The sequence below is a fragment of the Aegilops tauschii genome, chromosome 7, assembly GCF_002575655.3.
Source record: "Aegilops tauschii subsp. strangulata cultivar AL8/78 chromosome 7, Aet v6.0, whole genome shotgun sequence".
NCBI classification, from domain to species: Eukaryota; Viridiplantae; Streptophyta; class Magnoliopsida; order Poales; family Poaceae; genus Aegilops; species Aegilops tauschii.
Genome location: NC_053041.3, coordinates 152,683,759 through 152,708,418, shown reverse-complemented (window position 1 = coordinate 152,708,418; position 24,660 = coordinate 152,683,759). Strand labels below are relative to the sequence as shown.

The following is a 24,660-nucleotide window of genomic DNA, read 5'->3' as shown; positions in this document are numbered from 1 at the left end:
GTATCGGAGAGGTATCTCTGGGCCCTCTCGGTAATGCACATCACTATAAGCCTTGCAAGCATTGTGACTAATGAGTTAGTTGAGGGATGATGCATTACGGAACGAGTAAAGAGACTTGCCGGTAACGAGATTGAACTAGGTATTGAGATACCAACGATCGAATCTCGGGCAAGTAACATATCGATGACAAAGGGAACAACGTATGTTGTTATGCGGTTTGACCGATAAAGATCTTCGTAGAATATGTGGAACCAATATGAGCATCAAGGTTCCGCTATTGGTTATTGACCGGAGATGAGTCTCGGTCATGTCTACATAGTTCTCGAACCCGTAGGGTCCGCACGCTTAACGTTCGGTGACGATCAGTATTATGAGTTTATGTGTTTTGATGTACCGAAGGTTGTTCGGAGTCCCGGATATGATCACGGACATGACGAGGAGTCTCGAAATGGTCGAGACATAAAGATCGATATATTGGATGACTATGTTTGGACATCGGAATGGTTCCGGGTGAGTTCGGGCATTTACCGGAGTACCGGGGGGTTACCGGAACCCCCCGGGTAGTATATGGGCCCTAATGGGCTTTAGTGGAGAGAGAGAGAGGGGCGGCCAGGGCAGGCCGCGCGCCCCCTCCTCCTTGGGTTCGAATTGGACTAGGGAAGGGGGGCGGCGCCCTCCTTTCCTTCTCCCTCTCTCCTCCTTCCTTCTCTCCTACTCCAACTAGGGAAAGGGGGGAATCCTACTCCCGGTGGGAGTAGGACTCCTCCCAGGATGCGCCATAGAGGGCCGGCCCTCCCCTCCTCCACTCCTTTATATACGGGGGAGGGGGGCACCCCATAGACACACAAGTTGACAGTTGTCTTAGCCGTGTGCGGTGCCCCCCTCCACAGATTCCACCTCGGTCATATCGTTGTAGTGCATAGGCGAAACCCTGCGTCGGTAACTTCATCATCACCGTCATCACGCCGTCGTGCTAACGAAGCTCTCCCTCGACACTCAACTGGATCGAGAGTTCGTGGGACGTCACCGAGCTGAACGTGTGCAGATCGCGGAGGTGTCGTACTTTCAGTATTAGGATCAGTCGGATCGTGAAGATGTACAACTAAATCAATCGCGTTGTCATAACGCTTCCGCTTATGGTCTACGAGGGTACGTGGACTACACTCTCCCCTCTCGTTGCTATGGATCACCATGATAGATCTTGCGTGTGCGTAGGAATTTTTTTGAAATTACTGCGTTCCACAACAGTGGCATCCGAGTCAGGTCTATGCGTAGATGTTATATGCACGAGTAGAACATAAAGAGTTGTGGGCGATAATAGTCATACTGCTTACCAGCATGTCATGCTTTGATTCGGCGGTATTGTTGGATGAAGTGGCTCAGACCGACATTACGCGTACGCTTACGCGAGACTGGTTCTACCGACGTGCTTCACACACAGGTGGCTAGTGGGTGTCAGTTTCTCCAACTTTAGTTGAATCGAGTGTGACTATGCCCGGTCCTTGTTGAAGGTTAAAACAGCACACTTGACGAAAAATCGTTGTGGTTTTTGATGCATAGGTAAGAACGGTTGTTGCTCAGCCCGTAGCAGTCACGTAAAACTTGCAACAACAAAGTAGAGGACGTCTAACTTGTTTTTGCAGGGCATGTTGTGATGTGATATGGTCAAGACATGATGCTAAATTTTATTGTATGAGATGATCATGTTTTGTAACAGAGTTATCGGCAACTGGCAGGAACCATATGGTTGTCGCTTTATTGCATGAAATGCAATCGCCATGTAATTGCTTTACTTAATCACTAAGCGGTAGCGATAGTCGTAGAAGCAATAGTTGGCAAGACGACAACGATGCTTCAATGGAGATCAAGGTGTCAAGCCGGTGATGATGGTGATCATGACGGTGCTTTGGAGATGGAGATCAAAGGCACAAGATGATGATGGCCATATCATATCACTTATATTGATTGCATGTGATGTTTATCCTTTATGCATCTTATTTTGCTTAGTTCGGCGGTAGCATTATAAGATGATCTCTCACTAAATTTCAAGGTATAAGTGCTCTCCCTGAGTATGCACCGTTGCTACAGTTCGTCGTGCCGAGACACCACGTGATGATCGGGTGTGATAAGCTCTACGTTCACATACAACGGGTGCAAGCCAGTTTTGCACCTACAGAATACTCGGGTTAAACTTGACGAGCCTAGCATATGCAGATATGGCCTCGGAACACTGAGACCGAAAGGTCAAGCGTGAATCATATAGTAGATATGATCAACATAGTGATGTTCACCATTGAAAACTACTCCATCTCACGTGATGATCGAACATGGTTTAGTTGATATGGATCACGTGATCACTTAGATGATTAGAGGGATGTCTATCTAAGTGGGAGTTCTTAAGTAATATGATTATTTAAACTTTAATTTATCATGAACTTAGTACCTGATAGTATTTTGCATGTCTATGTTGTTGTAGATAGATGGCCTGTGTTGTTGTTCCGTTGAATTTTAATGCGTTCCTAGAGAAAGCTAAGTTGAAAGATGATGGTAGCAATTACACATACTGGGTCTGTAACTTGAGGATTATCCTCATTGCTGCACAGAAGAATTACGTCCTGGAAGCACCGCTAGGTGACAAACCCGCTGCAGAAGCAACGCCAGATGTTATGAACGTCTGGCAGAGCAAAGCTGATGACAACTCAATAGTTCAGTGTGCCATGCTTTACGGCTTAGAACCGGGACTTCAACGATGTTTTGAACGTCATGGAGCATATGAGATGTTCCAGGAGTTGAAGTTAATATTTCAAGCAAATGCCCGGATTGAGAGATATGAAGTCTCCAATAAATTCTACAGCTGCAAAATGGAGGAGAATAGTTCTGTCAGTGAACATATACTCAGAATGTCTGGGTACCACAACCACTTGACTCAACTGGGAGTTAATCTTCCTGATGATAGTGTCATTGACAGAGTTCTTCAATCACTACACCAAGCTACAAGAGCTTCATGATGAACTATAATATGCAAGGGATGGATAAGACAATTCCCGAGCTCTTCGCAATGCTAAAGGCTGCGAAGGTAGAAATCAAGAAGGAGCATCAAGTGTTGATGGTCAACAAGACCACCAGTTTCAAGAAAAAGGGTAAAGGGAAGAAGGGGAACTTCAAGAAGAATAGCAAGAAAGTTGCTGCTCAAGTGAAGAAGCCCAAGTCTGGACCTAAGCCTGAGACTGAGTGCTTCTACTGCAAAGGGACTGGTCACTGGAAGCGGAACTGCCCCAAGTATTTGGCGGAGAAGAAGGATGGCAAAGTGAAAGGTATATTTGATATACATGTTATTGATGTGTACCTTACTAATGCTCGCAGTAGCGCCTGGGTATTTGATACTGGTTCTGTTGCTAATATTTGCAACTCGAAACAGGGGCTACGGATTAAGCAAAGATTGGCTAAAGACGAGGTGACGATGCCCGTGGGAAATGGTTCCAAAGTCGATGTGATCGCCGTCAGCACGCTACCTCTACATCTACCTTCGGGGTTAGTTTTAGACCTAAATAATTGTTATTTGGTGCCAGCGTTGAGCATGAACATTATATCTAGATCTTGTTTGATGCGAGACGGTTATTCATTTAAATCAGAGAATAATGGTTGTTCTATTTATATGAGTAATATCTTTTATGGTCATGCACCCTTGATGAGTGGTCTACTTTTACTAAATCTTGATAGTAGTGATACACATGTTCATAGTATTGAAGCCAAAAGATATAAGTTTAATAATGATAGTGCAACTTATTTGTGGCACTACCGTTTAGGTCATATTGGTGTAAAGCGCATGAAGAAACTCCGTGCTGATGGGCTTTTGGAATCACTTGATTATGAATCACTTGATGCTTGCGAACCATGCCTCATGGGCAAGATGACTAAGACTCCGTTCTCCGGAACAATGGAGCGAGCAACGGACTTGTTGGAAATAATACATACTGATGTATGCGGTCCGATGAGTGTTGATGCTCGCGGCGGGTATCATTATTTTCTTACCTTCACATATGATTTGAGCAGATATGGGTATATCTACTTGATGAAACATAAGTCTGAAACATTTAAAAATTTCAAAGAATTTCAGAGTGAAGTGGAAAATCATCGTAACAAGAAAATAAAGTTTCTACGATCTGATCGTGGAGGAGAATATTTGAGTTACGAGTTTGGTCTTCATTTGAAACAATGCGGAATAGTTTCGCAACTCACACCACCTGGAACACCACAGCGTAATGGTGTGTCCGAACGTCGTAATCGTACTTTACTAGATATGGTGCGATCTATGATGTCTCTCACTGATTTACCGCTATCGTTTTAGGGTTATGCTTTAGAGACGGCTGCATTCACGTTAAATAGGGCACCATCTAAATCCGTTGAGACGACACCTTATGAACTGTGGTTTGGCAAGAAACCCAAGTTGTCGTTTCTTAAAGTTTGGGACTGTGATGCTTATGTGAAAAAGTTTCAACCTGATAAGCTTGAACCCAAATCGAAGAAATGTGTCTTCATAGGATACCCAAAGGAGACTATTGGGTACACCTTCTATCACAGATCCGAAGGCAAGATATTCGTTGCTAAGAATGGATCCTTTCTAGAGAAGGAGTTTCTCTCGAAAGAAGTGTGGGAGGAAAGTAGAACTTGATGAGGTAACAGTACCTGCTCCCTTATTGGAAAGTAGTTCATCACAGAAATCAGTTCCAGTGATTCCTACACCAGTAAGTGAGGAAGCTAATGATGATGATCATGAAACTTCTGATCAAGTTACTACCGAACCTCGTAGGTCAACTAGAGTAAGATCCGCACTAGAGTGGTATGGTAATCCTGTTCTGGAAGTCATGTTACTTGACCATGACGAACCTACGAACTATGAGGAAGCGATGATGAGCCCAGATTCCGCAAAATGGCTCGAGGCCATGAAATCTGAGATGGGATCCATGTATGAGAACAAAGTATGGACTTTGGTTGACTTGCCCGATGATCGGCAAGTCATAGAGAATAAATGGATCTTCAAGAAGAAGACTGACGCTGACAGTAATGCTACTGTCTACAAAGCTCGATTTGTTACGAAAGGTTTTCGACAAGTTCAAGGACTTGACTACGATGAGACCTTCTCACCCGTAGCGATGCTTAAGTCCATCCGAATCATGTTAGCAATTGTCGCATTTTATGATTATGAAATTTGGCAAATGGATGTCAAAACTGCATTCCTTAATGGATATCTTAAAGAAGAGTTGTATATGATGCAACCAGAAGGTTTTGTCGATCCAAAAGGTGCTAACAAAGTGTGCAAGCTCCAGCGATCCATTTATGGACTGGTGCAAGCCTCTCGGAGTTGGAATATACGCTTTGATAGTGTGATCAAAGCATATGGATTTATACAGACTTTTGGAGAAGCCTGTATTTACAAGAAAGTGAGTGGGAGCTCTGTAGCATTTCTGATATTATATGTGGATGACATATTGTTGATCGGAAATGATACTAAATTTCTGAATAGCATAAAAGGATACTTGAATAAGAATTTTTCAATGAAAGACCTCGGTGAAGCTGCTTATATATTGGGCATCAAGATCTATAGAGATAGATCAAGACGCTTAATTGGACTTTCACAAAGCACATACCTTGACAAAGTTTTGAAGAAGTTCAAAACGGGTCAAGCAAAGAAAGGGTTCTTGCCTGTGTTACAAGGTGTGAAGTTGAGTCAGACTCAATGCCCGACCACTGCAGATGATAGAGAGAAAATGAAAGTCATTCCCTATGCTTCAGCCGTAGGTTCTATCATGTATGCAATGCTGTGTACCAGACCTGATGTGTGCCTTGCTATTAGTTTAGCAGGGAGGTACCAAAGTAATCCGGGAGTGGATCACTGGACAGCGGTCAAGAATATCCTGAAATACCTGAAAAGGACTAAGGATATGTTTCTCTTTTATGGAGGTGACAAAGAGCTCGTCGTAAACGGTTACGTCGATGCAAGCTTTGACACTGATCCGGATGACTCTAAGTCACAAACCAGATACATATTTTTATTGAATGGTGGAGCTGTCAGTTGTTGCAGTTCCAAGCAAAGCGTCGTGGCGGGATCTACGTGTGAAGCGGAGTACATAGCTGCTTCGGAAGCAGCGAATGATGGAGTCTGGATGAAGGAGTTCATATCCGATCTAGGTGTCATACCTAGTGCATCAGGTCCAATGAAAATCTTTTGTGAGAATACTAGTGCAATTGCCTTGGCAAAGGAATCTAGATTTCACAAGAGAACCAAGCACATCAAGAGACACTTCAATTACATTCGCGATCAAGTCAAGGAAGGAGACATAGAGATTTGCAAGATACATACGGATCTGAATGTTGCAGACCCGTTGACTAAGCCTCTCTCACGAGCAAAACATGATCAGCACCAAGACTCCATGGGTGTTAGAATCATTACAATGTAATCTAGATAATTGACTCTAGTGCAAGTGGGAGACTGAAGGAAATATGCCCTAGAGGCAATAATAAAGTTGTTATTTATATTTCCTTATATCATGATAAATGTTTATTATTCATGCTAGAATTGTATTAACCGGAAACTTAGTGCATGTGTGAATACATAGACAAACAGAGTGTCACTAGTATGCCTCTACTTGACTAGCTCGTTAATCAAAGATGGTTAAGTTTCCTAGCCATGGACAAAGAGTTGCCATTTGATAAACGGGATCACATCATTAGAGAATGATGTGTTTGACTTGACCCACCCGTTAGCTTAGCACGATGATCGTTTAGTTTGTTGCTATTGCTTTGTTCATAACTTATACATGTTCCTATGACTATGAGATTATGCAACTCCCGAATACCGGAGGAACACTTAGTGTGCTATCAAACGTCACAACGTAACTGGGTGATTATAAAGATGCTCTACAGGTGTCTCCGATGGTGTTTGTTGAGTTGGCATAGATCGAGATTAGGATTTGTCACTCCGAGTATCGGAGAGGTATCTCTGGGCCCTCTCGGTAATGCACATCACTATAAGCCTTGCAAGCATTGTGACTAATGAGTTAGTTGCGGGATGATGCATTACGGAATGAGTAAAGAGACTTGCCGGTAACGAGATTAAATTAGGTATTGAGATACCAACGATCGAATCTCGGGCAAGTAACATATCGATGACAAAGGGAACAACGTATGTTGTTATGCGGTTTGACCGATAAAGATCTTCGTAGAATATGTAGGAACCAATATAAGCATCCAGGTTCCGCTATTGGTTATTGACCGGAGATGAGTCTCGGTGATGTCTACATAGTTCTCGAACCCGTAGGGTCCGCACGCTTAACGTTCGGTGACGATCAGTATTATGAGTTTATGTGTTTTGATGTACCGAAGGTTGTTCGGAGTCCCGGATATGATCACGGACATGACGAGGAGTCTCGAAATGGTCGATACATAAAGATAGATATATTGGATGACTATGTTTGGACATCGGAATGGTTCCGGGTGAGTTCGGGCATTTACCGGAGTACTGGGGGGTTACCGGAACCCCCCGGGGAGTATATGGGCCCTAATGGGCTTTAGTGGAGAGAGAGAGAGGGGCGGCCAGGGCAGGCCGCGTGCCCCCTCCCCCTTGGGTCCGAATTGGAATAGGGAAGGGGGGCGGCGCCCCCCTTTCCTTCTCCCTCTCTCCTCCTTCCTTCTCTCCTACTCCAACTAGGGAAAGGGGGGAATCCTACTCCCGGTGGGAGTAGGACTCCTCCCAGGGCGCGCCATAGAGGGCCGGCCCTCCCCCTCCTCCACTCCTTTATATACGGGGGAGGGGGCACCCCATAGACACATAAGTTGACAGTTGTCTTAGCCGTGTGCGGTGCCCCCTCCACAGATTCCACCTCGGTCATATCGTTGTAGTGCTTAGGCGAAGCCCTGCGTAGGTAACTTCATCATCACCGTCATCACGCCGTCGTGCTGACGAAGCTCTCCCTCGACACTCAGCTGGATCGAGAGTTCGTGGGATGTCACCGAGCCGAACGTGTGCAGATCGCGGAGGTGCCGTACTTTCGGTACTAGGATCGGTCGGATCGTGAATACGTACGACTACATCAACCGCGTTGTCATAACGCTTCCGCTTACGGTCTACGAGGGTACGTGGACTACACTCTCCCCTGCATCACCATGATAGATCTTGCGTGTGCGTAGGAATTTTTTTGAAATTACTGCGTTCCCCAACATCTTCTATTGCTTTCTTTATCTCTGTGACCGAGATAACAAGAATTTATCTCAGCTTAAAACAGATAGTGCCTTAAGGTTGGTTGGTTATTTCATGCGTGCGTTTAAGCCATTTGTACAAAGGCCCCATATTCAAATCTCCCGTAGCGCATTTTTGATACCCTCAATCCCCACTGACAAGTGGGTCCACCCTAGGAGAGAGAGGGAGAGAGAGAGAGAGATGCTACCGCATTTAACAGGAAAATAGACGACGTCCGTCAAACTTAACAGAATTGTATGCAAACGTTCTTTTTTCTAGGGGAAGTATGCAAACGTTCTGGTAGGTAAGTTGAATGACCACTTTTTGGTTTTTATTTATTTATTGTATGATTCTGTTCCCTTGGTTTGGAGGAATTTGTTTTGTAGGATAGGATTCTTAGAGGAATTTTTCCTTAAGAACCCTTTGGCTTATAGGAATGGATTTTTATTCTTACATAGGATTGGTTCATAACCTGCACATTTCAAAGAAAAATAAACATGAGCTTAGACTCAATGGAACAATTCCTATGATTTGAACAAAATGACATCTCCTTTTCTATTCCTACTTATACGATTTGAGATACATATCATATTATTTTCTACAAGTTTTCTGTTCCTATGATAATTCTATCCTATGAACCAAAGAATGCCCACAATTTTATGTACTAATCGTGATATCTATTATCTATTATATATAAAAAGTAATTAACGGGTTAACCAAAATTAAGATAAATATGCTAGAAAATCTCACAAAAATTAAAAATATCTAGCCGTTAATTTAGTAAACTAATAAATCACGTCCGATAGATCATAAAAATAACCTTTCATAGTCGAAGTTAAAAGAAATTACCCACTATGCCACCACCAAGTACTCTTTCATGTAAATACCAATCTCCCCTAGCCAAGAAAAACAACCAATTGTTAAAAATAAATACCAATTGCCCGATGCTGCCCATCCTGGCGCCGGCAATTCTCTTACCTAGGCGGCCAAGCGCTTCCATTAACAGGTATGACGATTGGCCGGCAAGAGGAGCACGGCTCCCTCAATAGTCGATGCTTGCTCGCTCTTCGTCCAATCGCTACACTGCGGCCGGCTGGTAGATTACGTTCAATCGCTGATCGGACCTAATCCTCATGCATGCTAGGTACGTGCAAAGCTAACTCGGTTAATCAAAGATCTGATTGATCCACTCCTGAAACTCATGTTATTAGGAAAATCTAACTAGCTTCAGTAGATAGTACAACACACGCATGTACACAACAGCCGTGGCTTGATTGATTCTTGCCGCCGGCTGGAAACACTACAGAAGCACGCGAGCAAATTGGGCGATTGCCACAAGCTTGTATCAACGACGTCCGCCGATAGATTACGTCGATGGAATCTCTAATCCTTATGTGTGACAGGTATGTAGAAAGCTAGCTTAGGTTGACCAAAGCTCTGATTGATCTGTACGACCAATAGCTTAAAATTTCTATGCTCACTGAAAATTAGAACCCTGTTATCTTTGGTCTTCAAACAGATGAACAGAATAACATAAACGGTTCATGGTAGCCAATGTCTCAAAATGTCTTAAAACCTAAACTTTTTTATGTAGACTCAAGGGTGTACGTTGGTGGGCTATAGCTAGCTGATTACACTGCCTATATTATAGTAATACGTTACTATGATTAGGCTAGGTTATTACCATTAATATAAATAGCAGGTATTTTTTTTGGTCATGTACGCATGTGTTTTCCAATTAATATTTTGACATTTATAAGTTTGGATTTTGCTGGTCACTTGACGTATGTGTACGCACGGGGAACTTGAAGGTGCAATGGTGAGTAGTAATTATGTGCTTCTCAGGTTTTACCATTCGTCCCGGATGTATGTGTATGTATAAGGAAATTTGAAGGTACCTCCATACATACGCTCCCAAGTGAAAAGAAAACATTTTTTCAATATCAAATAATTAAAAATTAAAATATAAGTTAATATTCATGCCTTCGCGGTGCAAGTAAATGTTAATGCAATAATATATGTCTTAGTTTCGCATGAAAAAATGTAGGCATTTCTTTTTCAGATTTCACCGATCATTGATCTGGATGTATGTTCACGCGGGCAGAAATTCAAAGGTGCACAGGTGAGTTTTAATTATTTATTTCAGAATTTAATGTTCATCCCAGATGGATGTGTACGTGGTCGGAAATTCGAAGGTGCACACGTGTCCATGGATGTGTGTGTATGTTGGCGGAAATTCGAAGGTGCGTCCATGGGAATGCTCCTAGGTGAAAAGGAATACATTTTCTCAATGTCAAATAATTTCAGAATATAATAGAAGTCACTATTCAAGCCTTGATAGTACAAATAACTCTTGATGCAAACATATATGTATTTTAGCGTTTACAAAAAACAAATTGTTTAGCACCAGAAATTACGTTTTGAGAGTACTTATATTTTTCCTGAAAACAAAATTTCTTATCTTTACATGAAAACCTAATACTCGAACGCGCACGAGTGATATTTATCTTGGAATTGTTGATGTTGTAAGTGAAGTGTGCTTTTCTCTTCAGATTATGTTATTCTCTCTAGGACTAGGTGCTCCTAGGAGTCAAAATGCATTTCTCTGTCTGTAAGCAAACTGTATTTTTACGCTTTGTGCAAGACTGGATACACTATTTCTATGTTTAAATATATACAGGGCATATTCTTTGGATTCCCTTTATAACTTACTGTAGTTATTAATAATAATCCATCCTAGATAGCATTCTAAACTTCTATATTATCTAACAGTTGCAGCTCATATGGTCATACGAAGTAGTAGGATTTTGGACTACTACTGACATCCAGTTTAGATGGTTCCTATAACTTCATGTCAGCTACGCCTATATTGTTCATGTGTGCTTATATTGAATAGCTTATCCTAAGTTTTTCAGAAAGCCTAATAATTTCTTGTGAGCGCAGTTTTGACTAAGTTTACACTTTTCTTGGGAACTCCCACACTATGTACGATATTATCAGTACAGATTAACTGATAAACCAACTACGTGAACATCTCATCAGGCATAAGATAAACTCTATGAAAGTACTTCTAGCCAAGCCTACAATTTAGTGATGCTTGCTAAACATGACAAGTTATGGTCGACTTACACGATAATTTTATGCTTATAATATATTATGCTTATAATTCATTTAATTTAGAGCTTACATTCATTTAATTTTTTACTTTTGGAGCTTTCATTCATTTATTTTTTGGCATGAACATGTTTTCTTGCATGCTATACTCACTCCAGTTGGAGGCTTTGTATATATGTTAGAGAGGGGCGGGCAGTAGAGATGCATCTCGGGAAGGATCAAGCCCATTAGATTCGTTGTGCATAGTCCTTTTACCTACAAGATACATGTTCATATATTAATCGGGAGTTTATGGTACTTGCCTATTCACATAGATTTTAGAGATTATAAATATATCATCGACATAGATTGACTAACATTTGGAGATGGTGCATGCTTTAATTATTATTCACACACAAGTAAGATGATGAATGGAATGCACGAGAATGCTAGATAATACATGTGGCAAATGTCTTCGAAGTCCTTATTTGTGGACTGTCCTAAAAAACAAATTATCAATTACTTTTGAACGAATTATTTTCATGAAAATAGTTCACAAAACTATACATTTTATTGCATTTGCATCTGTATTTTCAAGAATATTAGTTTTGTTTGTATTTCTAAAAAATAGATAAGTTAAGCTTATGGTTGTCGATGTGCCTTACATATGCTTTCATGCAAACTTGGGAGTTTTATTAGATGAGTGCTAAGAACCTAATGTTTACTGATGGTTCTTGGCATAATATTTGACATGACAAGTGTTTGGTTAAGCTTACACTCACATATAACTTAAAGATGCAGATGGATTTAATGATCTGATGGTATAATTTTTTATATTTTTATTGGAATTCTAAAGGAAAAATTATATATTTTCTCTGCTATGGACAATCAAACTAAATTGTTACATCTTTAGTAATAGTTCTACTTTCTGCTTGCAACCATATTTGAGAAATTTCCTGAACATGCTTCTTTTGAGACACTGAATAGCCATTTTTTGGTGACATATTTGAGTTTTCAAAATTGTTGTGAAAAACAACACTAATTCAATATTAATATAAATGGATCTATGATGGGCAATATATTGCCTAAGTAAGACAACATCGTAAATTTCTAGCCCGCGCAATTGAGCGGGCCACTTTGCTAGTTAACTTAAAAGAAAAAGAAACATTGCCTGTACTTTTTTGACCGTAAAACATTGCGTGTACTATGAGCCAGATGGGCGAGAACGAACTTGCTTGTCCCTTAGCGCAACACGAGCGACACGACGGGGCGCATCCAATTCGGGAGGTGGAAAAGCTCTCGTCCTGCACGTGCTGGCGCAACCACCCCTCAAACCCTGTGCTTGCGCCGGTTCCGGTGGCCGGTGGGTGGCCGGTGCCGGTGCCCATCAGCCACAACGGCCACAAAAGCCGAAAATCAAACGCCGACCACGAGTACGCCTCCCTCGGCTTCCACGCCCGCCTCGTCTTGGCATCTTCCCAGCCCTCGCCCACGAGCGCGACCTCCATGCTTGCCCACTCACGAGCGTGACAGGCGGGCTCCACGTCGGCGCGGCAACGCGAGTGCGGCACAGGTCCCACATGTCATCTTAACAGGCCACCTAGAGCCTCCTCGGGAACTCCACTCGCCTATAGGCCTGGGCAAAGGCGCCCCCCTTGCGCGCCGACGCGCACAACTGGAAAAGCAGCCTCGAAAAGCCAAAAAGAGGCACGCAGCCGCATGGCCGGCGACGGCGAGGGGGCCGCCGCCTTTGCGGCGGCGAAGGCGGAGTGGCTCGACGGGTCTGGTGGCCTGCCGCTGCTGCGGTGGTGGCGCGCGTCGGGCGGCGGCGAGCTGCTGGGGCGCTGGGACGCGGTGCGCGCCGGGGCCGTGGCGCCGGCGCTCGCGGCGGTGTCGGGCGCGTGCCTCGCCATGTCGGCGATGCTGCTCGCGGAGGCCGTGTTCATGGCCGCCGCCAGCCTCGTGCGGCGGCGTCCCGAGCGGCGGTACAGCGCGGGCCCGCTCGGCGCCCAGGACGGCGAGGACGAGGAGCGCGGCCTCCTCGGCTACCCCATGGTGCTCGTCCAAATCCCCATGTACAACGAGAGGGAGGTACGCGTGGGTATTCCTGTAATTTAATACTGTATTTAAGTCAGCTGTTGGTGTACGTGTACATATACAGTATACGTACGTTGTACTATACTTCGTTTCCATCTTTGAAAACAAAAACAAAAATGCACTTCCCGCAAAAAAAAAGAAAACAAAAATGCACTGTACCGCAAAAAAAAAAAAGCACTATACCTCGATTTGCCTCTTGTGTTGGGCGCAGGTGTACAAGCTTTCGATCGGAGCAGCGTGTGGGCTGTCGTGGCCGTCGGATAGGGTCATCGTACAGGTTCTAGACGATTCCACGGATCCAACGATCAAGGTAAAAAAGCCTATTGCGCGTTGAACCAGTAGTACTATAGCGCTGTACTTGTCGACATTTGGAAAGTAGCTGTACTACTTTTGGCCTATCCAATTCATGGCTGTCAAAAAATGTGGTAGACTAATGCAACTGAGACATTTTGGTACGGCGAACTCGTTTAAGAAACAGGGTAGCTTTCTTTTCCATAACAGAGACTGGGTGACTGGGAGAGGATACCTGTTGCACCAGTTTATAGACAAATGCAAAATTAGTTGACCCTTTGGGTAGGAACAAGTACTCGTACATATTAGTTTGAGTTCTTTGATTCGGTAGTGGAACTGATTTTGCTGTTGGCTTGTTGTGTGCTTTCAATAGGATCTGGTGGAGCTGGAATGCAAAATTTGGGCTAAGAAAGGCAAGAACGTAAAATATGAGGTCAGAAACAATCGAGAAGGATACAAGGCTGGTGCACTGAAAGAGGGGATGCTGCATGCTTATGTCCAACAGTGTGATTTCCTCGCTGTATTTGATGCCGATTTCCAACCGGAACCTGACTTCCTCATGAGAACCATCCCATATCTCGCACGTAATCCACAAATTGCTCTTGTTCAAGCACGCTGGGAGTTCGGTAAGCCTGGAAACCAATCAAATTTACTCCCTCTGTTTTTATTTACTCCACATATTAGCTTTGACCTAAGTCAAACTTTATAAAGGTTGACCAAATTTATAGGAAATAATATAAACTTTCACAATAACAAATATATATATATATATGATGTGAAAATATATTTAATGATGATTGTAATGGTATTAATTTGGTACTGCGGATGTTAATAATTTTGTGTATAAACTTGATCAAAGTTTACAAAGTTTGACTTGAGACAAAGCTAATATGTGGAGTAAATAAAAACAAAGGGTGTACCTTCATTATTAGTTCATCTGGTTAGCAATACTATTCTCTGACAATGCTACTAGCAAATCTGTAATCCACCTTGCTGTAGCAAGTAACATGGCACCAATCTTATGTTATGAAGGAGATGTGCAAAAACCACCACTGCATCTCCATGTTAAGTAAGGCTGACAATAAGAACCGCCAAACTGGAGAAAAAAGGATCAAATCTGACTATATTTTGTAAAAGAAATATAACAATAGACCTTTTATGGTGCACAACAAGTTACATTAATCAAGTAGGATTTATCTGTCTGATACATTTCTTGTTCCAATTGACAGGAAACTTGCTGACTGGCATTTTGGGACGATTTTGCAGTTAATCCCAATGAATGCCTGATGACAAGGATACAAAAGATGACACTAGATTATCACTTTAAAGTAGAGCAGGAGGCAGGTTCATCTACATTTGCCTTCTTTGGTTTTAATGGTATAACAGCCAGCTTTCCTAGTATGAATTCAACCCTGTAGGATTAATTATTTAACTCCAGGAACTGCTTGTTTTAAAAACTTCAGGAACTGCTGGGGTATGGAGAATTTCTGCCATCAAGGAAGCTGGGGGCTGGGATGATCGAACCACAGTTGAAGACATGGATTTGGCAGTCAGAGCAGGCTTGAAAGGATGGAAATTTGTCTATGTTGGCGATGTCAAGGTAGGTTAGTCATGGTACTAACGTACTCATATGGACTCAATCTTTATGCCAAACTATGTTGTTTATACGTTTTTACATTTGAAAAATAATTAACAATTCTAAAATAGAAAATAAGATGTAATCTTGAGAGAAGCAAGATGATTTTCTTTTTTTTCTTTTGTAATGGGCAACCAACCTGGGTTGACGACCATCTTTACAATATTTTTACACGTGATGTAACTCGATTTTTACTGGAACACAGGTAAAAAGTGAACTGCCAAGCAATCTGAAGGCATATCGCCGTCAACAACACCGTTGGACATGTGGGGCAGCAAATTTATTCCGAAAGATGGGAGCAGAGATATTGCTTACTAAGGTAATCCTGCTTGTTATGTTAGTACGCACAATCAAGTAGTGTTTGCATGAAACAAATCTAGTGATGTTATGCTTCATGACAGGTGATATATTTTGGTCTCGTATGCATGAGCATCGAGCCAGGGGTGCCTTTATGTAATAAAAAAATATGCATGAGCTTCAGATTTATTTTTGCAGACGTTTCATACCCTGGTTTTTGTGCATAATCTGAACATCTGATTAAATCATTACTCTTATGTTTCCTTTTCGGTGTTTATCTGACATCATCTAGATCCTGAGCAGGAGGTGTCACTTTGGTGGAAGCTTTATTTGCTATACAGCTTCTTCTTGGTGAGGAAGGTTGTTGCTCATGTGGTACCTTTCGTGCTCTACTGTGTAGTGATCCCATTTTCGGTGCTAATTCCTGAGATCAAAATTCCTGCTTGGGGGGTGGTTTATATTCCTACAGCAATAACCGTTCTATACGCCGTCCGAAATCCAAGGTTCGATGCTTTCAGAAAAGCTTGTTAATTAGCATGAATGTGTCCATGCCATATAGGAGTTCCTAACTCGCTGTTTTACAGTTCTATCCACTTCATACCATTCTGGATCCTCTTTGAGAATGTCATGTCTTTTCACCGAACAAAGGCAACGTTCATCGGTTTGCTGGAGTTGGGAAGTGTAAACGAGTGGGTGGTCACAGAGAAGCTTGGCAGTGCAAGCAATACAAAGCCCGTGCCTCAGATACTCGAAAGGCCTCGCTGCAGGTTTTGGGACAGGTAAAAGATAACTGAACCTGTGTACCTCCAAGTATCATAGATATTTTCTATCCATACAATCCAAGAATAGGATCGAGCTCCATTATCAAAAGATAACGGAACAAACATAAAACAGCGTCGTGGCGCAATAAAAGAAACTAGAAAGTAGGGTTCATATCAGCTCATGAGAGCAATACCCCCTCCTGCCGCATGCACCGCTAGCAGGGGAAACTAAGAGACGAAACTGGTAATGAAAAGTAAAGCCAACCCAGCAGAAGAGAGAATTTTATCTTACAAGGGAGAAACTATACCCCAAACATCAGCACACGCAGGTGCACACCCCATTCATAGCATCCGAGAAGCTGGGTCTCCAAGTTTTTAGTCCTCATCCATTGCTTGGGTCACATTTCTTGCATCTTCCTCATCGTTATCACCAGTTCCTCCAGCAATCATCAGAGCAGCCTTTCCGCGCTCCCTTCTTCCATCATCCTGATGCTCCAGCGTCATCCTTTGAAGAGCAGCAGCACCTTGATCCAGCATTGAACGACCACCATTATTCTGAGAGCTGCCCAATAGTATAGTTTATAAAGGACACACCATAACAAATGAATTCAGCAGGTGATCTAACTAGCTTAAATTCAAAACAAGCTCTATTTCTGAGCTTCCAAAGTGCCCAGCACAAGGCATCCAAGCCAACAATTTGCAGGTTTCTACTATAAGGCAGATAATGTGGAATCCAGCAAAAGTACTGGGATAAGCACCCAGGACTATCCCCAGCACAAATAGTTCATGTTGTCTTTCGTGGCAATGGCATTGTGCCATATAAGCCAGAACCAAAATTTAACTTTCAAAAAGGCAGTTTTGCTTTCCAGAGACGTCTAAATGATCTATCAGGACCAGCAGAAAGGTGATTAACTAGGGGTGTCATTTTCCTTAGACAGCTTGAACCCCCCCCCCCCCCCCCCCCCCACCCCCCCCGGCGATAATTGCTGCTTTGTTCATTATTCAGCCATCTTCTAAATGTCGTATTCCAACCAGTGTTAGCCATTTGCTTAACTGTCTTCTTCTGCTCATTACATAGTTGGAACATATCAGGAAAGGTAGATAGAAGAGGCTTGTCACTGCACCATTTGTGTCCCCAAAAGTCAGTTTGTTTTCCATTGCCAACCATCATCTTTCTCTCTTTGAGATACAAGTCTTTGCTTTTGATCAGATCAGCCCAACATGGTAAATGATTCACTGTACTATGAAGTTGATATATCCCTCCATCAATCTTATTTTTTTCTCACTATCTTCTGCCACATCCCTTCTCTGGATTCAAGATTCCACCGCCACTTACATAGTAAGCTGACATTAAATCTTTCCAAATTATGAATACCCAGCCCACCTTTCTTCTTGGGTGTGCACACCACTGGCCACCTAACCATATGATATTTTCTTTTTCCACTGGATCCCTGCCTTTCTGAAATTCTGATATGATCAGGGTTATGTTGAACTGGCATCCAAAATTCTGAAATGTTATCATTTTCATGCTCTTGCAGATGGACCGTGTCAGAACTTCTGTTTGCTGTGTTCCTTTTCGTTTGTGCGACCTACAACTTGGTCTATGGAAGCGACTTCTATTTCATCTACATATATCTGCAGGCTATAACATTTATCATTGTTGGCACTGGTTTCTGCGGAACCTCTAACTCATAGCAGCCATAACAACTGATCCAACCACAGGAACTATATCTTCACTGTAGGCATGATGTAACAACCTTGTCTTCTAGGGAATATTTTCTATGTAATAACCTCATTCCTTTCGCTGTGAATAGCATCAGGCGAAGCGCAGCTGCCTTTTAGAAACAGGTTGGCGGAAATCTAAAACGTCATTTCTGTGTAACAACGTTCCACTGTTATTGTACTTTTGCTTTTACATTTACCGGGATTGTGCTATCAGCACAATTTGGGAATACAATCACATTGTACCGTTAAACAGGTTATTGGACAGAACATGATTTTTCGGGTAGCGTCGGTTTGGAATATGATCGTTGTGCCTATATGTGTTTCTCTGTGAGCAACTTGTATCTCCTGTCGTTGCTTATTCCTGATAATAATTTTAGGGCTTGCTTGGCTAACAACATGATAGTAATAGACTCTACTTGTCAATCCCATATGTGAGCTTATTGGGGTTCATTGAACCCCTTTCGCATGCACATACTTCCCGGTTCACAAATATAAGGTTGTCTATATTGAAATATCCAAAACATCTTATATTTGTGAATGGAGGGAGTACATAAATTTCTCATGTATTTTACTAGTTCCTGTAAATTCCCCATGAACTGTGCAGGAAAGTCCATTTTTCATCTCTCAATTAGTATCGAATTCAATATTTGACTCTCAACTCTATAGCAGATATTCTTGATCCCGTGTAGAAACCATCTATGTTTGGTCTCTTACTCCATTAAAACCGTTTTAAATGATGAATAGGTGGCAATTTTGCACACTGGCTGTACAGTGGGCACAAAGAGTTAAAAAAAAAACAGGAAAACAGGAGAGAAAAAACAAATATTTGGTGATCAAATAGATCAAATATTTGATGATATTTTTTCAAAGCTGAACTAATTTAAAGAAAATTGGGGCAGTGCAAATTTAGAAAATAACAAAATGTGCTTACATTTAAATTGTATATGTAATATGTAAATTTTTAAAATGAAAATTTAGAAGAACAATAAGGAAAGAGAATAAATATCATCAAATATTGGGCAAACAACATGAAATTTACAACAAAAAATGGGATACACTAGAGAAGCTACTGACAAAATCTTAAGTAAAAAGGGTAGAATAAGACCATGGAATCCTTTTGAACTTTTCCATATTTTTCATATGTGCAATTTCAGGGTTTTTTCAAACCATAGAATCCTCATTAACGTTTGACGTTGAATATTTTTCATTCATTTTTTTCTTATTTTTTGATTTTTATATTTTTCTATCATTTTTAGACTATTTGTGTCGATAGGAAAGTAAATAGAGGAGTATCCGGCCGAGTAAAGTCAGTGGAGTAAACTTTTACTCCTCTATAGGTGGCTGCGCCTAGCCGATCCACTAAACTTAGCGGAGAAAAAATTGCATATGTTTTTTGTCCTAGCCGCATGAATTTCAAACACTTCGCAATATATATCATCAACATTCAAATTAAAACATGCATAACATAACCGTTAACAAGCATATAGTTTCCTCGACCGCGATTTTCAAATTAAAACATGCATAGTTCATCCAAAAGGCATCACTTCAAACACTAAGTTTGATCCAAAATCACCTCAAACATAGTGTTATGTTGTGGACCGAGGCCAACCAATGGCATGCACGAACTCTAACAACATCCTTGGCAAAGAAATCACCACTGCCTCCACCGTCCACATGGCCACCACCACCACCATCCTCTCGGTCGCCACCACCACCACCACCACCATCCTCTCGGTCGCCACCACCACCACCATTCCGAAGAGAGACTTCCGTTTGGGTCAAGATCTTCCCCTGGGTGAGCATCCAATACTTTCTTGCGGTTTCATCCATTTGTGGTTGGTTTCATGAACATGATAGCACGATCTTCGGCTTTCTTGGCATCACAAAGCCTCTCCTATGTAGTTTTTTTTACCTTGTTGGCAATTCCTCGAGCACTTGGCGGTTGCGACCCTTTTTGCCGGTTGTGGCGGTCGAACGCGTCGGAGCACTGGCCAGAGACGCTGCACGGGGCACCGTACGTGGACGAGGGGGGGGGGGGTGATACGTCTCCAACGCATCTATAATTTTTGATTGTTGGATGCTATTATATTATCCATCTAGGATGTTTTATATGCATTTATATGCTATTTTATATGATTTTTGGGACTAACCTATTAACCTAGAGCCCAGTGCCAGTTTATGTTTTTTCCTTGTTTTTGAGTTTTACAGAAAAGGAATACCAAACGGAGTCCAATTAACGTGCCAATTTTTGATGATTTTTTATGGACCAAAAGAAGCCCCCGGAGTAAAAGAGTTGGGCCAGAAGAGTCCCAGGCCGTCCACGAGGGTGGGGGTGCGCCCTACCCCCCTGGGCGTGGGCCCCTATCTCGTGGACGACTCGGAGACCCCCCTGACGTGAGACCTACGCCAAAAATTCCTATAAATACAGAAACCTCCAGAAAATAACCTAGATCGGGAGTTCCGTCGCCGCAAGCCTCCGTAGCCACCAAAACCCAATCGGGACCCTGTTCCGGCACCCTGCCGGAGGGGGGATCCCTCACCGGTGGCCATCTTCATCATCCCGGTGCTATCCATGACGAGGAGGGAGTAGTTCACCCTCGGGGCTGAGGGTATGTACTAGTAGCTATGTGTTTGATCTCTCTCTCTCTCTCGTGTTCTTGATTTGGCACGATCTTGATGTATCGCGAGCTTTGCTATTATAGTTGGATCCTATGATGTTTCTCCCCCTCTACTCTCTTGTAATGGATTGAGTTTTCCCTTTGAAGTTATTTTATCGGATTGAGTCTTTAAGGATTTGAGAACACTTGATGTATGTCTTGCATGTGCTTATCTGTGGTGACAATGGGATATTCATGTGATCTACTTGATGTATGTTTTGGTGATCAACTTGCGGGTTCAGTGACCTTGTGAACTTATGCATAGGGGTTGGCACACGTTTTCGTCTTGACTCTTCGGTAGAAACTTTGGGGCACTCTTTGAAGTTCTTTGTGTTGGTTGAATAGATGAATCTGAGATTGTGTGATGCATATCGTATAATCATACCCACGGATACTTGAGGTGACATTGGAGTATCTAGGTGACATTAGGGTTTTGGTTGATTTGCATCTTAAGGTGTTATTCTAGTACGAACTCTAGGATAGATCGAACGGAAAGAATAGCTTCGTGTTATTTTACTACGGACTCTTGAATAGATCGATGAGAAAGGATAACTTTGAGGTGGTTTCGTACCATACCATAATCTCTTCGTTTGTTCTCCGCTATTGGTGACTTTGGAGTGACTCTTTGTTGCATGTTGAGGGATAGTTATATGATCCAATTATGTTATTATTGTTGAGAGAACTTGCACTAGTGAAAGTATGAACCTTAGGCCTTGTTTCCTAGCATTGCACTACCGTTTACGCTCACTTTTATCGTTTGCTACCTTGTTGTTTTTATAATTTCAGATTACAAAAACCTATATCTACCATCCATATTGCACTTGTATTACCATCTCTTCGCCGAACTAGTGCACCTATACAATTTACCATTGTATTGGGTTTGTTGGGGACGCAAGAGACTCTTTGTTATTTGGTTGCAGGGTTGTTTGAGAGAGACCATCTTCAACCTACGCCTCCCACGGATTGATAAACCTTAGGTCATTCACTTGAGGGAATTTTGCTACTGTCCTACAAACCTCTGCACTTGGAGGCCCAACAACGTCTACAAGAAGAAGGTTGCGTAGTAGACATCAAGCAGTTTCTGGCGCCGTTGCCGGGGAGGTGAGTGCTTGAAGGTATATCTTTAGATCTTGTAATCGAATCTTTTAGTTTCTTGTTTTATCACTAATTTAGTTTATAAAAAAGAAAACTAAAAAAAATGGAATTGAGGGTGCCTCATATGCTTCATCTTTTTAATATCTTTCGTGAAAATGATGGAAAGGAAAATTGTGCGCAAGTGCTACAAGAAGAATTACATAGAATGCTTGGCATAAAATATGTGAATGATGAGCATGATTGCAATGTTGTTAGTATGAATTCTTTGAATACCCATGATGCTAATGATATGCAAAGCCACAAGCTTGGGGATGCTATGTTTGATGAGGATGATATGTTCAGTCCCCCAAGTTTTGATGAGCAAATTTATTATGATGAAAGCATGCCTCCTATTTATGATGATTATTGTGATGACACGTATGCTATAAAGAATAAAGATAACCATGAAACTTGTCATCATGATTCTAATTTTCAATTGGATTATGCCTCACATGATAGTTATTTTGTTGAGTTTGCTCCCACTATTCCGAATGAGAAGAATTTTGCTTATGGGGAGAGTAGTAAAATTTATATGCTTGTGCATCATGAGAATAATGCTTTATGTGATGGTTATATTGTTGAATTCATTCATGATGCTACTGAAAAATTATTATGAGAGAGGATCATATGCTTCTACATATTGCAATAATATCAAGTTTCCTCTCTATGTGTTGAAATTTTTGAAGTTGCACTTGTTTTGCCTTCCTATGCAAGTTGATTCTTGTTCGCATAAGTTGTTTGCTCACAAAATCCCTATGCATAGGAAGTGGGTTAGACTTAAGTGTGCTAGTCATATTCTTCATGATGCTCTCTTTATGTTTCAATTCTTATCTTTTATGCGAGCATCATTGAAATCATCATGCCTAGCTAGGGGCGTTAAACGTTAGCACTTGTTGGGAGGCAACCCAATTTTTATTTTTGTTCTTTGCTTTTGCTCCTGTTTAGTAATAAATAATTCATATGGCCTTTGTTTAGATTTGGTTTTATGTTTTAATTAGTGTTTGTGCCAAGTAGAACCTTTGGGAAGACTTGGGTGAAGTCTCTATGATCTTGCTGTAAAAAGCAGAAACTTTAGCGCTCACGAGATTAGCTGCCATTTTTCATTGGAGAGTGCTTTTAGGTTGATTATTTTTTCAGATGATTAACAGACAAATTCCTCAGGTCCACCAATTTATTTCAGAATTTTTGGAGTTACAGAAGTATTCGAATGATACAGATTACTACAGACTATTCTGTTTTTGACAGATTCTGTTTTCATTGTGTTGTTTGCTTATTTTGATGAATCTATGAGTAGTATCGGAGGCTATGAACCATAGAGAAGTTGGAATACAATAGATATTACACCAATATTAATTTAGAATGAGTTCACAACAGTACCTAAGTGGTGATGTATTTTCTTATACTAACCGAGCTTATTAGTTTTCTGTTGAGTTTTGTGTTGTGAAGTTTTCAAGTTTTGGGTAAAGATTCGATGGACTATGGAATAAGGAGTGGAAAGAGCCTAAGATTGGGGATGGCCAAGGCACCCCAAGGTAATTTTCAAGGAAAACCAAGAGCCTAAGCTTGGGGATGCACCGGAAGGCATCCCCTCTTTCATTTTCGTTCATCGGTAACTTTACTTGGAGCTATATTTTTATTCACCACATGATATGTGTTTTGCTTGGAGCGTCATTTTATTTTGTTTTGCTTGCTGTTTCAATAAAATACCAAGACCTGAAATTCTTAAATGTTAGAGAGTCTTCACATAGTTGCATAATTATTCAACTACTCATTGATCTTCACTTATATCTTTCGGAGTAGTTTGTCATTTGCTCTAGTGCTTCACTTATATCCTTTTAGAGCACGGCGGTGGTTTTATTTTGAAGAAATAGATGAACTATCATGCTTCACTTATATTATTTTGAGAGTCCTAAACAGCATGGTAATTTGCTTTGGTTATGAAACTAGTCATAATATGATAGGCATCCAAGATGGGTATAATAAAAACTTCCGTACAGAGTGCATTGAATACTATGAGAAGTTTGATACTTGATGATTGTTTTGAGATATGAAGATGGTAATATTAGAGTCATGCTAGTTGAGTAATTGTGAATTTGAGAAATACTTGTGTTGGAGTTTGCAAGTCTCGTAGCATGCACGTATGGTAACCGTTGTGTAACAAATTTGAAGCATGAAGTGTTCTTTGATTGCTTTCCTTATGAGTGGCGGTTGGGGACAAGCGATGGTCTTTTCCTACCAATCTATCCCCCTAGGAGCATGCACGTAGTGCTTCGTTTTGATGACTTGTAGATTTTTGCAATAAGTATGTGAGTTCTTTATGACTAATGTTGAGTCTGTGGATTATACGCACTCTCACCCTTCCATCATTGCTAGCCTCTTCGGTCCCGTGCATTGCCCTTTCTCACCTGAGAGTTGGTGCAAACTTCGCCGGTGCATCCAACCCCCGTGATATGATACGCTCTATCACACATAAACCTCCTTATATCTTCCTCAAAACAGCCATCATACCTACCTATTATGGCATTTCCATAGCCATTCCGAGATATATTGCCATGCAACTTTCCACCGTTTCATTTATTATGACACGCTTCATCGTTGTCATATTGCCTTGCATGATCATGTAGTTGGCATCGTATTTGTGGCAAGGCCACCATGCATAATTTTTCATACATGTCACTCTTGATTCATTGCCTATCCCGGTACACCGCCGGAGGCACTCATATAGAGTCATAC

At 41.6% G+C, this 24,660-nt stretch overlaps 1 protein-coding gene across 2 annotated transcripts; it reads left to right on the top strand.

Annotated features, from left to right (window-relative positions):
* Window positions 1–12,955: 12,955 nt before the first annotated feature.
* On the top strand, window positions 12,956–20,694 carry LOC109767488 (probable glucomannan 4-beta-mannosyltransferase 3). Of its 2 annotated transcripts, none has more exons than XM_073505642.1 (9): window positions 12,956–13,420; window positions 13,638–13,736; window positions 14,091–14,343; window positions 14,984–15,094; window positions 15,181–15,317; window positions 15,559–15,672; window positions 15,954–16,153; window positions 16,235–16,429; window positions 20,345–20,694. In XM_073505642.1, the coding sequence occupies exons 1-9, from the start codon at window positions 13,049–13,051 to the stop codon at window positions 20,532–20,534; spliced, it is 1,671 nt and encodes a 556-aa protein (XP_073361743.1). In that variant the 5' UTR covers window positions 12,956–13,048; the 3' UTR covers window positions 20,535–20,694. The 2 variants fall into 2 exon arrangements, with proteins under 2 accessions (XP_073361743.1, XP_020181830.1); XM_020326241.4 differs by lacking the exon at window positions 20,345–20,694 and adding an exon at window positions 17,950–18,433 and having other exon boundaries at window positions 12,965–13,420.
* The last annotated feature ends 3,966 nt before the right edge of the window (window positions 20,695–24,660 follow it).